Source organism: Gopherus flavomarginatus, chromosome 7 (assembly GCF_025201925.1).
Source record: "Gopherus flavomarginatus isolate rGopFla2 chromosome 7, rGopFla2.mat.asm, whole genome shotgun sequence".
Taxonomy (NCBI): Eukaryota; Metazoa; Chordata; order Testudines; family Testudinidae; genus Gopherus; species Gopherus flavomarginatus.
Window position 1 is genome coordinate 57,943,044 of NC_066623.1, and position 14,648 is coordinate 57,957,691.

At 43.8% G+C, this 14,648-nt stretch overlaps 2 protein-coding genes across 5 annotated transcripts in view; both read left to right on the forward strand.

Moving 5' to 3' along the window:
- LOC127055870 (myb/SANT-like DNA-binding domain-containing protein 2) overlaps nt 1-14,648 on the forward strand; it is a 371,855-nt gene that overhangs the window by 165,723 nt on the left and 191,484 nt on the right. The gene's annotated exons all lie outside the window — the stretch shown is intronic.
- The window catches only part of RASAL2 (RAS protein activator like 2), a 283,345-nt gene that overhangs the window by 116,418 nt on the left and 152,279 nt on the right, over nt 1-14,648 (forward strand). For all 4 annotated transcript variants that reach the window (XM_050962981.1, XM_050962978.1, XM_050962979.1 and 1 more), the window contains one exon: nt 7,833-7,960. In XM_050962981.1, coding sequence (XP_050818938.1) covers nt 7,833-7,960 — 128 coding nt within the window. The remainder of the gene's footprint in view (nt 1-7,832; nt 7,961-14,648) is intronic.

The following is a 14,648-nucleotide window of genomic DNA, read 5'->3' on the forward strand; positions in this document are numbered from 1 at the left end:
TTGCTCAATGCACGAGGCGATTAAGGAAGCCGTAGAGGATTAGCGTTGGATTCCAGCCCCAATGGGACCAGGGCGAGGTCAAGCCATTAATTGTAGGCAGTGGCGTAGCCAGGTTCTAAGTGTAGGGGGAGCAAACCTAAAAAAGGCGCCCCCCTCTTGGCTCCTCCTCTGGCCGCTTCCCCCTTGGCTCCTCCTGTGGCCACAACTCTGTCCCCTCATTCCCCCATTGGATCCCTCCCCAAATCCCTACCGCCAGTCCTGCCCCCTCACTGCCCCATTGGATTCCAGTTCAGGCCTGGGGAGGAGATGCCCCTATGCAGCAGCCTGGGCACACGGGCCATAGCTGGCTGGGGCCGGGAGTGCTGCAGTGCAGTGCAGAGGCCGCTGCAGCCCAGGAGGCAGCGTGGTGAGTCTGGCGGCAGCGCAGCTCAGGGGTGTGGGCCACCCACTGGAGACAGGTGGCGGAGAGGGGCTCTGAGGGCAAGACTTGTCCCAGGCGGGGCAGCTGGCGGACAGGGGTGAGGAGCCGGTTGGGGTCCCCCAAACCCATAAACTTCCCGTCAGCACATTTTCCAAAAGCGGCACCTGCTGGGCCGGCGCTGAGGGCAGCACGGCTGGAGGAGCGGGACGGCAGGCATGGCTGGAGGAGCAAGGGGACTGGCTCCTCATCCATCGCGCCCCACGCTCAGCGCAGCCCCAGCATTGCCGCAGCCACCATTAGCAGGCCCCAGCTGCTCTGCGGGATCGCACACAGCGCGCCGGCTGAGCGTGCTGCTCTCCCCGCGGAGTCTCCCGCCCCGCCCCGCCCCAGGCACGTGTGACATGTCCCGCCATTGGCAGGGAGCCCTGCACTTCTCCCGCTCAGCTGCTCTCCAGCGGCCGGGGTCTGCTAATAGTGGCTGTGGCGATGTTGGGGCTGCGCTGAGCATGGGGTGCGATTGGCCGAGGAGCCGGTCCCCTCCTCCGAATGCGCCTGCCGCCCCCCTCCCCCATGGCTCCTCTGGCCGTGCTGCCCCCAGTGCCGGCCTGGCAGGCGCTACTTTTGGAAAATGTGCTGAGGGTAAGCAACTGCTTCCCCTGCACCCCACTATCTATGCTACTGACTGTAGGTGCTATCCGCTTCTTAATAATTGATGGCATTAGAATACAACATTTTCATAGAATCATAGACTTTAAGGTCAGAAGGGATCATTATGATCATCAGCTTTGTTCAGTGGAAAATGGATTTTTCAGGTAGTCTTGGTTGCACGCAGTTGGAGTAAGAAGGCCTGACAGATCACAAATGCTGATGGCCTGACAAAGCAGTCATCTTTTCAATCTCCCACCCTCAGTGCCACATTTCTATGCAAGTATCTAGGCATCTATCTGCACCAGCAGCTGCCAGAAGAAAATGACTAGATTCAGTTCAAATGGAGTTATGTGCATGTTCATGTTTGTTGGATGCAGGTACTAAATATAACAGAAGGAATTAGTGCTGGACACTCATCTCTGTAATAATATCCTATGTAAACGGAGTACCTTTCATCCCAAAGGATCCCCACATGCTTTACGCATTTAAAATAATGCATAATCCACACGGATCTTTTCACTTACTATTCAAATTCAGCTGCCTCTTGATTGAATCATGGACACACCATTTCTCATCCTAAACTGCTGTGTGAATGTTATATCTGCAAGTGGAATCCTTGATAGGGTCAGATTGTAAGGTAACGAAAACACCAGGGTTAGCAGTTCTACTTTGGTGTAGTTTATCAATCATGTCTTTAATTACCACAAATGGGCTAGGTTTTACTTCTCCTCAGACTGTATCTGCAGCCCTATAGTACCCCCAGTGCCATTCTGGGACATTTATTTAAGAGTCTGTACTGACTTGGAGAAGTTTGCCATCTATTGATTCCCCCAAACCACTTAATGGAACACCCTAACTTTTCCTTGGAATACTTTCTTCTACCTCAATCTTGCTTATCTTGAGAAATGTGACATTTTTTAATCGGGATTTGGGAATTTAAGAAATGATAAATGCAAGGTAGAGCCATGTGAACACATGATAGTATATTCTTCGCTGTGCTTTTCCTAATGTCCTGTCAGAGCCTGTGCTCCTTAAGACTTCTGTACCCCAGAGCTTGTTCACTCGTCTTTTAACTGTGCCACACCTGTCTGGACACCTGTGATTGCTTTCCTGCTTAAAGCACTCAGATCTAGTTGTCTCTAAATTTTTCAACCCTGTACTCCTCCAGTATAGCAGATCTCTGCAACTCTTCATCTAAAAGTTGTGTGGCTGCATGAGATGGTTAAATACAGTATAACTACCTGTTTTCTAGGTATTGCTGTTTGTGTGTCACATTTAGTGGCTGCTTTTAAAGCAACGCTATCTTAGTAGAAGCTTAAGCTGCTTATGTGGGGCAAAGGAATGAAATGCAATGACATACAAACATGTTTTCCCTCTACTTCCTTCATTTCTTTACTTTTATATCATTAGCTTAATCACTTTCCAAGTTTTGGATTCAGTCCTATAAAGGTTTCTGTGCATTAGAGCCTAGTCCTTGTGGGACTTCACTGCACTATCCAGGCTTGAAGTATCAGTTTCAGGTCAAAGGCAGGGTGAAGGTTCAGGTTGATGCTTATTTTAACTGAACTGCTTTGCCTCTACATATTTGTAGGAGTAGGGGGTGCTGACAGGCTCTCAGCTGACAGCATTTACCCAAAGCCCTCTGAGACGTCTGTCGCCATGGTAAGCATATCAAATATCATGAAAACACTGACACCATTTTAATGAACCTGTTGTCAAAAGGTGTGTTAGTGCTCCCACTAGTTACATATAAAAAATAACCTCTCTGTGGGCTCACTTTGCTGTTACTTTAGTTATGAAGGAATTGCGAACCAGCTGTATCAGAAACATTAGGGGGTGAAAACCTGGCCCCATTGAAATTAGTGAGAGTTTTGGCATTGACTTCGACTTCAGTGAGGCCAGGATTTTAACCTAAGAGCGAGCATATTGTAAGAATGAGCTTTCTTTGACAACTCAGAGGAGGGCTTGTTTTTGCTGCTGAGATATTGGTATTTTTTTAATAACAAAAAAATCAAGCCTCTCCCCAACAGGTTGAGAACTACTTAGTAATTTAAAAAAATGTTTGCTGTTAATTTGATCAGCATTGAAACAGAAATACTCAAATATCTCAGGGCTTTGTAAACATTTCTAAATTATGCTTTAGGTCCCACTCCAGTTTAAGCTGCTCTCTCACCCTTTAATCTTGGATGTGTACGAACCTAGAACCAAAGTATGGGGTTTTGTTTGCTGTTTGTTTAAATTCAGAACTAGGGAAGCAAAGATTTTTTTTTTTAAATGGGTGTAATCAAGAATAATGTGACTTTCAAAACAAATAAACTCCAGTGTCTGAAGTAATGTCCTGATTTTCCCTTTGGTAATCAGAGAGAGAGAGATGACCTTGGGTCAGGATATGTGCATACTTTTGTCTATTTTGGGCTGACTTAATGCGCATTAAAATTGCACATGGTTTTAATGCAAAATTCCTCAATCTGAGAATTTTTTATGTTAGGACAGTCACCCCCTTTTAAATACTAAAAATATCTCCTCTTATTTGCATAACACTACATATTTTTGCTGGCATTGTGAAGGGAGAAGGAGATGCTCTCTTGTTACTGCAACAAAAGGGCACATTGAGACCAAACGACATTGGGGCATGTGTTAACTTCTGGAAATCATTCTCTTGTTATATAATACTGAGGACTGGCTTTGGGAAATTTGCTAGACTTCTCCTGTTTTGAATGCTGTTTGAGTAATATTTTTAAAATGCTGCATGCTCATAATGGAACGATGCAGAAATGCACCCACTTATACTACAGGTACCCCATCCCAAAAAACTACGAAAGCACCCTTCAGCTCTCACAAAGCCTTGCACCTCTTTCTGGAGGGACCAGCTTGGACACTGGCTGTTTCTCTCCCTTCCTCTGCTCTCTACACTAAATCATACCCCTTTGTTTGCTCTGTCATGGTAAATCCATTGTTCACATTCATAGGTGCCTTCTGGTTTGAGAATGATAATGTACGAGTTGCCATCCGGCTGAATAGAAGGACGCTTTGTGGATATTTATAGACATGCTGAATGGAATTTCTAAAGCCATGGAAAAAAGAACAATGCAGTTGTTGATCTGGTAGGTCAGGTTATATGACAAGCTTGCAGTGATGCTCTCCTCAGTTTAGCAGTGGAGTATGTACAGAAAAAGGAGTTCTGTTTTTTTAACCTTGTTACTCAACTGGTATTAGCATTTGAAGGGTCATAGGGCCTGATCTTTGATCCTGTTAGTAGGCCAACTGATCTATTTTTTTGAATGCCTAATTGTAAGAATGCAGAATGGAATGGATTGCATCAGACTGCAGGAGGAAAATCTCTCATCAATACTCAGCTTAACACGTTGATACTCTGCATAACATGTGCAGGATTTAGAATAGGGATCAGTTTTCCAGATGTCTTTCTATTCCATGTTTCATATTTACTTCAGGTCCAAATGCTTAGCAAAGCTACACAACTGCATTCTTGAATAAATTACCTTCAGGAGAGACTTTGGCCTTCCAAATGTTGTTATGCTTTCTTATATGAGCTGACTCCTTCACAAAATGGCCCCACGCTGAGAAATGAATCAGCCCCAGCTTTGAATCTCTCCCCAGGAGAAGGTGTGCAACATTATAGTTAGTGAGAAATCCCAATTTTGTTATCTGATTTTCCACAATTCTTCAAACACCAGGTGGCAATTTACTGCTATGGTTGCTAACTTGAGAGGTTGATTTTTATGTACTGAAATCCTTTTGGTCCCCATTATTCAGTACTACTCAACCTCTTGAAGTTCAAATGTAAGATAAAGGTGTAGATGAGGAATACAAGAAAACAGAGCCTCAGAGTTTATGAACCACTGTGCATCTTTATGACGCTGCTAGTGCACTGTCATAGATTTGCTTGGTCTTTGAAAACACTTAAGTCCCAAATAGTCTGTAGTCTAAACTAGTAAAATACCTCGCAGACAAGCTATGGCCCAAGCTCTGGAGAGATCAGCCACCTTGGAAGACCCACTAAAAATGAGTAAGTTGGATAGGGATTTTGCTTGCCACAGAAACAGAGGCCATTCTGGGTACAGTATACAAATTAGTACCAAGAAATATCATTTTATCATGATGCATTCTCTGTGTAATTTGCATTTAGTTTCCCATGGGTCTGCAAGACAGGCTTTCTGCTGATTCCTAGAAAGTGGACATCCAAACTGTGGCATCCAAAGTTGCAAAAAATGTATTTTCAGTCACTCTCCACTGTTTTATTGCAGGTACTGTTGTACAGTCAGAATTAAGAGATGACAGAGCTGTGTGTTGACATTCATTGCTCTTCACTGATGTACATTCCCTGTTGGCTATTGGCAGCTCCTTATACCAAGATGGCATATTACATTGCCAGCAGTTGGTGTGGAAAGTTGTTCTGACGTAGCTAACCCACTTGACAGCATAACTGTGGCTGGCCCACTCTGCCTGATGCTCAGTTAAGTACTGTAGTTGTTAGTGCTGTGGAAGATGTTATTCTAGTCTATAAATCGTATTGGCTGAGCGTAGAAATATTGGATGCTATACTGGTGAAGCCTACGTTTAGTGGAAATTATAATGCAAAAGATTTTGCATTTTGCAACTCACATTTAGCTTCTACACCAAAAATAAGTCTGAGTAACGTGGTTTTGGTTTTTTAGTGATTGTCTACGTTAAAAACAAGTAAGGGGTTTTTGGGTGCACAGTTGATACAACCACATCAAGTAAAATTCTTTGTTTCACAAACCTTAATTTGTCAATGGCAAATATATATATCCATCCATCTGGAGGTGTAATGTTCTATTTTTTTAGACTGAGCTGTGTATGTGCTTCTCAATATTAGGATAGTCTACGGTGGTCAGATCATGTTTCCCGATGCTAGAGAGCGTCTCATTTAACTGAGTCTCCTAAACAGGAAGAATGTTGAAATACACAGAAATTAATTTTGCTTCAGCATTGCTCTAAACTATTGTAAATCAAGCCTATGTTGCAAGAGTCAGGTAGTGTAGCACATAGACATGAATTTATTGGCATATTCAATGCCAATCATTTCATGAAATATTCCCTAAAGAAAATGTACATGTTTTCTGAATGGTCAGAAAAATCCTACTGTAATGGTCTTTATCTGTGCCCTGAAAACTTGTCTCAAGGAAGAGTTAATGTTTTCAAGCTGGCAGATTCAGAACATTTAGAGCTATAAGATTATAGTTACTTATTTGAAAATTTTATACAAATATTAACTCTTCTCACATGCATATAATGCTTTTACTAATATATAGAAATTCAGTGTGTGTACAGCTTCTGATATGGACTGCACCTTTGAGGGCTAAATATTTAATTCTAACACTACAGTCTTGGCTTATACTCTACTTTCCTCCTAAGGTTGATTGAGGATTTGCTGGCCTCTAGCGGGGAAGATACAAAAGTCTAACAACTGTAACATATTTTAGCTCTGAACAAGTCAGTTTTAATTGTGGGTTGTTAGTGAAAGGAGAGGAGCATTAGGAATCATTCAGATCTCAGCAGAGGTAAACCAGTGTAAAACTTGAATGTAAACTAGCAACAAAATTTAATGTTACAAAAAAGCCAACATGTCTGACACTTAGAAGTGTGTAAAGAGGTTCTTTGCGTGTATGTTTCCTACATTTTGATAAATTGGGGTACCCAAGGCTGTATATTCTTGAGACTTGAACAGCAGTCTTGACCTTTACTACCACTATTTTAACTGAGGGGTTCCCACAAATCTTTTAACAGTGTATCTTAATCCTTACCTGTTTCCTCTACAATACCAAGCCAGCAATAGCTCTGTCAAGTCACATCATTCCTGATGTGCAGCACCTCCTGCTGTTCTGGACTTGGCTGCTCCTGAGTGGAGACTGCCATGCATGGTGTGTGTTTTGTGACATAGACACACACGTTTTAGTCAAGACAATAGAGGTGATATCTTCCCCAGTCTTGGAGAAAGCTTGTTGGTGATAAGATGCACAATGCATCGGTAGTTAGTGCATATAATTTTAATGGGAAACAAAACAAGTTTTAAAAATAAATGTGCTCAGCCCACTAGACCACCTTGCCTCTCAACTCTGGGAACCAGGCAGGTGTGAATTCTATTCCTAATTCTGCTATTGAGTCACTGTATGACTTAGGGCAAACTTGGGCAGACTTTTATGTCTGTCTTTACAATCTTTATAATGAAGAGTGACATCCCCCACACCTCATTTTGGAAGGGAAACGTCTCAGTATTAGAGAAGGCACTGCTGGCAGGACATGCTCAGTGAAGAGCACTCTGCTTTGGAATCTACATCCGCCATAGTCAGAAATAGCCTGCATTTATTAACTTTCAAGGCAAGGCTTAAGGCCTGTGTGTTTACTCAGGCTTTTAAGGAGGGAGAGGTGATAAGGGCTGATGTTTGAGGGACAAGAGGATTGAGTATGGAAGCTGCTGATTTTACTTTTGTTGCAGTTTTTTTTTAGTTCTTAGCACAGTCACTTAGAGGTGCCTCAGGTGCTTTTGATTTGTTACAGATCTATTATAAATAAAAATAAACGTGTTAATATTTGTGCTGTGACCTATACAAAGTTCCACACAGCTGACTTGTAGAAGAAGAGTGGACTGTTTAATATACTGAAACATGCACTCTTTTTAAATACAATTTGCAGCTTTAGACTGTTTCTATCTACAGAGACTCAAAAGCACAAGAAGATGGCTAATTAAGCTCTCTAATGATTCCATTTTATTCTTTCACAGATGTGAAAGGGCCACCTACCCACAGACTGTCCTGCGGCCAGTCTCCCTACACTGAAACTACAACATGGGAGAGAAAATATTGCATCCTGACGGACAGTCAGCTGGTGCTGCTCAACAGGGAGAAGGAGGTGAGACACACTGCCAATGCCAAAGGGATTTCTCCTTTTGAATGTATTTGTCAGACAGCCAGAGAGCGTTTCTGTTCCTCTCTAAGGGGGTCATGGCTGTAGTTGAGAGTATCGCTCAGGGGAAGCTAAAATAGTATTAGTGGTGGTAGGAGATAGAGTATTGTCTCAAATGTACATCTGTACCCCAATATAACGCTGTCCTCGGAAGCCAAAAATCCCTGCCGCATTATAGGTGAAACCCCATTATATCGGGGTAGCAGCAGCAGCACTCCAGTGGTGATTTAAAGGGCCTGGGGCTCCCCGCAGCAGCCAAAGCCCCGGGTCCTTTAAAACGCCATCAGACCCCTGGGGTTACCGCGCTATATGCAAACCCGTGTTATATCAGGTCGCATTATATCAGAGTAGAAGTATACTGAGAAGAGAAGATGCTGTCTGCAAACTTCATATTATGTTGTCATTTTTGCTATAGTCAGCTGGGAGGAAAGGGAAGCTGAGATAGGGTTTGCCCCTTTCTCTTGGTAAACTGGGCAAATGATAGGTGTCACTGGCAAAGGATGCTCAAAGCTGTTACAGCCTTCTTCGCTGTAGCTGTAAATTCATTATTTGTGTCGGTGGGATACATGGTATGGTGATTTGGTATAAAGGCTATCTCAGTATGATTCAGGGATAGCTGCATACTTCACTCGCATTGTTCCAGCCACAGGCTGATAGAACCTTTACCTTACACCACACTATCATGTAGTCTGTATGTCAAACATTAGAGGAAACCCTATTACAAAGGTGCTAGTTTTAAAGATTTTGTTCAGACTGCTTTTGTACCCTTCTGCCTGTAAAGCTAGTCTCCTCTACTTACCATGAAACCAACCATACAGTTCTCAGAAGGAGCTGTAGGAACCTTTTAAAAAGTGGCCTAAAATGGTTTTAAGGCCCAGGATTCCATAGATCCGGCAGTGAGATAGGAATTTCCATGTTTAAGTCACTAAAGAAAATCATGGGCATGGAGGAACTAGTACTATCCATATACTAATCCCAGTTACACTCTGCATAAGAGAAACATACCTCATAAAATGTAAATTGGAACACACTAGGTTAAATCACAAATAACTATCTGAAGGCTGTTTTTGAATACTAATCACATCACATAATAATTGGGTGTTTGTTTCAGTTACAAAGGTCAGGAAGGTTTTGCAAGGATATGAGTAAGATGAATCTCTTGGCTAGAAATAAAATCGTGGGAGGGTTATATTAGTGTGTAGTATCACTAGTGTATTAAGTTAATGAGTAATATTTAAATGCTTTCCTGTTCTGCCGGTTGTGTTAGAAATTGAAGATTCTGTATGTGGGCATACAAAACGGGTATTAAATATACCAGTTACAAACAAAGGAATCCAGCAGGAAAGTTAACCTTCACAGTGTGGTCTTGGAGAAGCCTGCCAGGAGTATTGCCTTGAGAAATTACTCATCGTTTCATCCAAATTGAGCCGAGTAGACACTGCCTGTGGTACAGGTGTGACTCCATACACTGAGCAGCTGACTTGTTTTAGAAGCTACAGTCTACAGACTCAAACTTGCTATTTTGATTTTTTTAAAAGTAATTGTAACTACTCGAAATGGAGAAAGAAGAGAAAATCCTACTGGAACCTTCAATTGCACATAATAAAAATAGAAGACCTCTAAATCTGTACACATGAGGGTGTGTTTCTCTGCACTTATAAAAGCACAAGTATTTACAAGAAATTCTCTTGTGCAATCTTAAGGTGAAGAAACAAAGAGCTGATAAAACAGACTAATACAAAACAGCATAAGCACAAAGTGGTTTTATATCTTGAATGCTTTTTGCAGTAGGTTAATCTCGGTTGTGTTTATAGAGGACGGAAAGAAAAAATCCACTTGGAGAATTTTAATCGGCAGGTTATTCCTGCCAGAATAAAAGGTCTAGAGATGGGAGTGAACTAAGATGAAAAAGGAGAAGTCAGGAGACAAGCTTGGGTGGATCATGTGGGATGTAGGAGGAGATTTAAAGAAAACACTGCAAGTGGGACCAGAACTGTGTAGAGCCCTGAAAGTATAGGTGAGTAGCTTGAACTTGATACAGAAGGAAAGTGGAAGCTAGTGAAGGGAATGACGAAGTGGGAAAACATGTTCAGAATAGCATCGGAGGAAGATGATCTGGGAGACATCTTTTTGCCTAGGTCAGACGGGGATGAGGCAATCAGTGGGAAAGAGAGAGAGGGGTTATGGTAGCAAAGATGAAAGGTGGTGAAAGTGTTCAACATCTATTTTTTTTTTCGATTTTGATCCACTAAAGTAAGAGACTTTGGGTTAAATTGGAAAGGCTCATACTAGTATGATGTTCACTGAATGTAACGTTTTATATCCAGAAGAGGGGGAACCAGTGCATGCAGAATACAATTAGGGAAGTAAAATAAACCTTAACTGTTTCACCTGTCACACTGGACTTACCTGCACTTCATTTCAACACAAGGAGTGTTCTGAATGAAATGTGTAGACCTATTTCAGTATGCTTGGGGAAATGAATAGAAACATGTAATAAGACATTGGAAAAACTGCCTACAAGTATTTTTTTTCCAGAAACACTACACAAGTACATATATTGATTTGACTGAACAGAGACTATGCCAAGAATTCACTGTGTGCATATATTTCACGATGCAGTTGGGTCCAATGTATCTTCAGTTACTTAGACAAAAATAAATTATGCCAGCATCACCTTGTTGGAGTGTAGGCTAACAATAAAAACTTAACACTTTTGTGAACTTGTATGGAATTAAAATTGACAAGGCAGAAGAGGAGACAGCACTAAGGAAAAGAGATCAAAACCCAGAAAGCAAGTAGAAAGAGAATAAGTCTGAGGAGGAGGGGGACATAAGCCCACGGGCTCCTCCATGAAGTGAGGAATCACTAGCCTGTGAGATGTGGACCTACTGTAAGATTTCAGAGGCACTTTTATGTTGTGATAATGCCTTGCAGCATCTTCCAAGACCAGTAGAACAGATCTAGGCTGCTTCACTTAAAAAGTTAAGGTTTTTTTCCACAATGGAAACATATACTAGATCTGATTTCCACTCTGTTGTTTGGGGAGAATGTGGATCTTTCCATCATCTCGGTAAAACTTTTATGTAAGGTAAGAGCTGTGAAAGCATATTTTTAAGATACCATAGTATAGGGCTATTCTCATAAAGGCCAAAGAAACAGAGTTTAATTTAAGGAGTAATGGAATAGTTTAGTGCTTCTGAGGAGTGGCTGCAGATGGATAATCACACAGGACTCCCATGAGGGAGGACATAAACGTGGGATCATGTGACAAGTAAGTGCCAGTCTCACCAGCAGGGTTGCAGTTCTTCTGAGGTTTGCTGTCTGTAATGTGACTGTTGTCTGGGTAGAATCTGTTGCTTTCTTTTGGATTAGAAGTAGACTAGGCAAGGATGAAGAGCATTTTACATTGCGCAAGATTCTTTCTGAAGCTTCTTCCCTCAGATTCCAGGTTCTTTGCCTGCCTTTTCCAAGGATGAAGGGGGACAATGAGCAGAGTCAAGGTGTAACTGTTGATAGTTTGGGGGGGCACCCAACTGCCCTATACGTTGCCTCTGCTGCCCACCCCATTGTCCCTTTGCATGCTCCCCCTCTCCCGGTTTCCTCCTGCTTTGCTCCTGAGGCCCGCTGCTCCTCCCTAACTCCCCCTTCCCTCCCTTTCCCGGCGGGGCACGTCCAGCTACCAGCACTGTGCAGAGAATCAGCCCTGGCAGGAGCGCTCAACATACTTGCAGCCTGCCTTGTGGGCTCCTTGCTCCCCCGCAGCCTCTGGCTGGTCTGGTGCCCTGGAAAAGTTCAAGACCCTCCTGCACGGGACACTACCCAGGAAAAGCCAAGTCCTGTGTGTGCCAAAGCCACCTGGAATCCTGCGCAACGCCAACACAGGTGAGCCTCTCTGTCCCTCAGATAAGCACTGGTGTGGGGTGGGAGGGATTTCCAGCCCATTCCTGCCCCAAATTCACAGGCTCCAGAGCAGAGCCATCTTCGCCCCTCCGCCACCCTGCTCAGCCCAGGCCCTGTCCCCCAGGAGCATGGGGCTGCTCCAGCCCCTAGGCTTTGTGCCCAAGGCAGCAGCCATATATGGTGCTGTTCCTCCTGCAGGGAGCATCCTCCCCACTGAGCCACCTCTGGCCAGGCTCCATGGTGGCTGAAGCCCCTGCATAGCCCAGCACCTGCTGCTGGTTCAGGGATGGTGGGGATGGATCTGCTGGTTTTCCCTCCCAGACCAACTCCCCGCTGCTGGGCACTGGCAACAGCCCTGCCCAGCCTGCTGCTACCACCTGCTGCAGTGGCCCTTGCCGGTCCCAGTGTGCTGCCCAGTTGGATGGTCTCCATGGAGAGCCCCGGAACTCCACTGCTCCTGCTGAGCCCCCTGGTGTAATAGCTCCCCAGTGCTGGTGGATGCCTGGCTGGAAATGGAAGGCAGAAATCTTTGAAGGCATGTGTCAAGGTAGTATCCCCACTCTGAACCTTAGCGTCCAAAAGATGGGGTACCTGCATGAACCCCTCTAAGCCTAATTACTAGCTTAGAAATGATAGAGCTGCCACCACCCAAAAATATAGTGTTTTGGGACACTTTCTGACTCCCCAAACTCTTCCCTTGGGACCCCAAGACCCAAACCCCCTTGGATCTTAACACAAGGAAAGTAAACCCTTTCCCTCACCGTTGCCTCTCCCAGGCGTCCCCTCCCTGGGTTATCCTGGAAAGACTATACAGATTCAAGCTCCATGAATCTAAAACAAAGAGGAAATTCGCCTTCCCCCCCTCCTCTTTTTCCCCTCACCCCACTCCCTGAGAGAGAGACAGATTCCTAACACAGAGAGAAATCAGGCTTTTCCTCCCCCCTTCTCTCCTTTCTCCCACCAATTCCCTGGTGAGTGCAGACCCCATCCCCTTGAGTCTTAGACAAGGGAAAAATCAATCAGGTTCTTAAAAAGAAAAGCTTTTAATAAAAGAAAGAAAAAGTAAAAAATTATCTCTGTAATATCAAGATGAAAAAATGTTACAGGGTCTTTCAGCTTATAGAGAATAGAGAGAATCCTCCCCCCAGCACAATACAAGTTGCAGCAAACAGAAATACAATCCTTCCAGCAAAATACACATTTGCAATAAAGAAAATAATCAAAAGACTAAACCGCCTTTCTAACTAGTTGTCATGGTATAATTCCCCACTCTGAACCTTAGCATCCAAAAGATGAGGTACCAGCATGAATTCCTCTAAGCTCAATTACCAGCTTAGTACTTGTAGCGCTGCCACCAACCAGGAATTCCAGGGCCTGGTACACTCCGGTCCCCCCCAAAACCTTGCCCGGGGACCCCCAAGACCCAGTCCCTCTGGATCTTAACACAAGGGAAGTAAACCCTTTCCCTCACCGTTGCCACTCCCATGCTTCCCCTCCCTGGGTTACCCTGGAAGATGACTGTGATTCAAACTCCTTGAATCTTAAAACAGAGAGGAAAATCCCCCTCCCCCCTCCTTCTCTCTCCCCCTCCCAGACTCTCCCTGAGAGAGAAAGTAATCCTAACACAGAGAGAAATTAACCTTTCTCTCCCCCTTCCCTCCTTTCTCCCCACCAATTCCCTGGTGGATCCAGACCCAGTCCCCTGGGGTCTCACCAGAATAAAAAAACAATCAGGTTCTTAAACAAGAAAAGCTTTTAATTAAAGAGGGAAAAACAGTAAAAATTATCTTTATAAATTTAAGATGGAATATTTTACAGGATCTTTCAGCTATAGACACTGGGAATACCCTCCCAGCCTAAGTATACAAGTACAAATTAAAATCCTTTTAGCAAAATACAAATTGGAACTCCTTCCAGCCAAATACACATTTGCAAATAAAGAAAAAAAACATAAGCCTAACTCGCCCTATCTACCTAGTACTTACTATTCTGGACATATAAGAGACTGTATCAGAGAGATTGGAGAGAAACCTGGTTGCACGTCTGGTCACTCTCAGAACCCAGAGAGAACAACCACCAAAAACTAACAGCACACACAAAAACTTCCCTCCCTCAAGATTTGAAAGTATCCTGTCCCCTGATTGGTCCTCTGGTCAGGTGACAGCCAGGCTCACTGAACTTGTTAACCCTTTACAGGCAAAAGAGACATGAAGTACTCCTGTTCTATTAACCCTTAACTATCTGTTTATGACATTAGTACGTACCAAATTTAGCAGAAGAGACTTTTTCAGAAAGATTGGAGGAACCTGGATACATGTCTGACCTCTCCTAGCCCCCAGAGAGAACAAAGCAAAAACCCAAAAAACACAAACAAAGGCTTCCCTCCACCGAGATTTGAAAGTATCTTGTCTCCTGATTGGTCCTCTGGTCAGGTGTTCCAGGTTTACTGAGCTAGTTAACCCTTTACAGGTACAAGAGACATTACGCTTTACCATCTGTTTATGACAGCATGTGACCTGTGTACTTCCCCCTCCCATCCCCATGCATCGCCTCTAATATGGAGCTGCCACATCCTTTTTCCTGCTTCCTCCACCTTATGACAAAATTTGCTTCCTGCTGGCCTCTCCTACTACTAGTAGCAGCAGAGGGAGCAATTTATTTTTCCTACTCCTCCCCCCTCCCCATCCCCCTTCATGGAGCAGCAGCAGTGCTCGCAACAGAAGCTACGAGG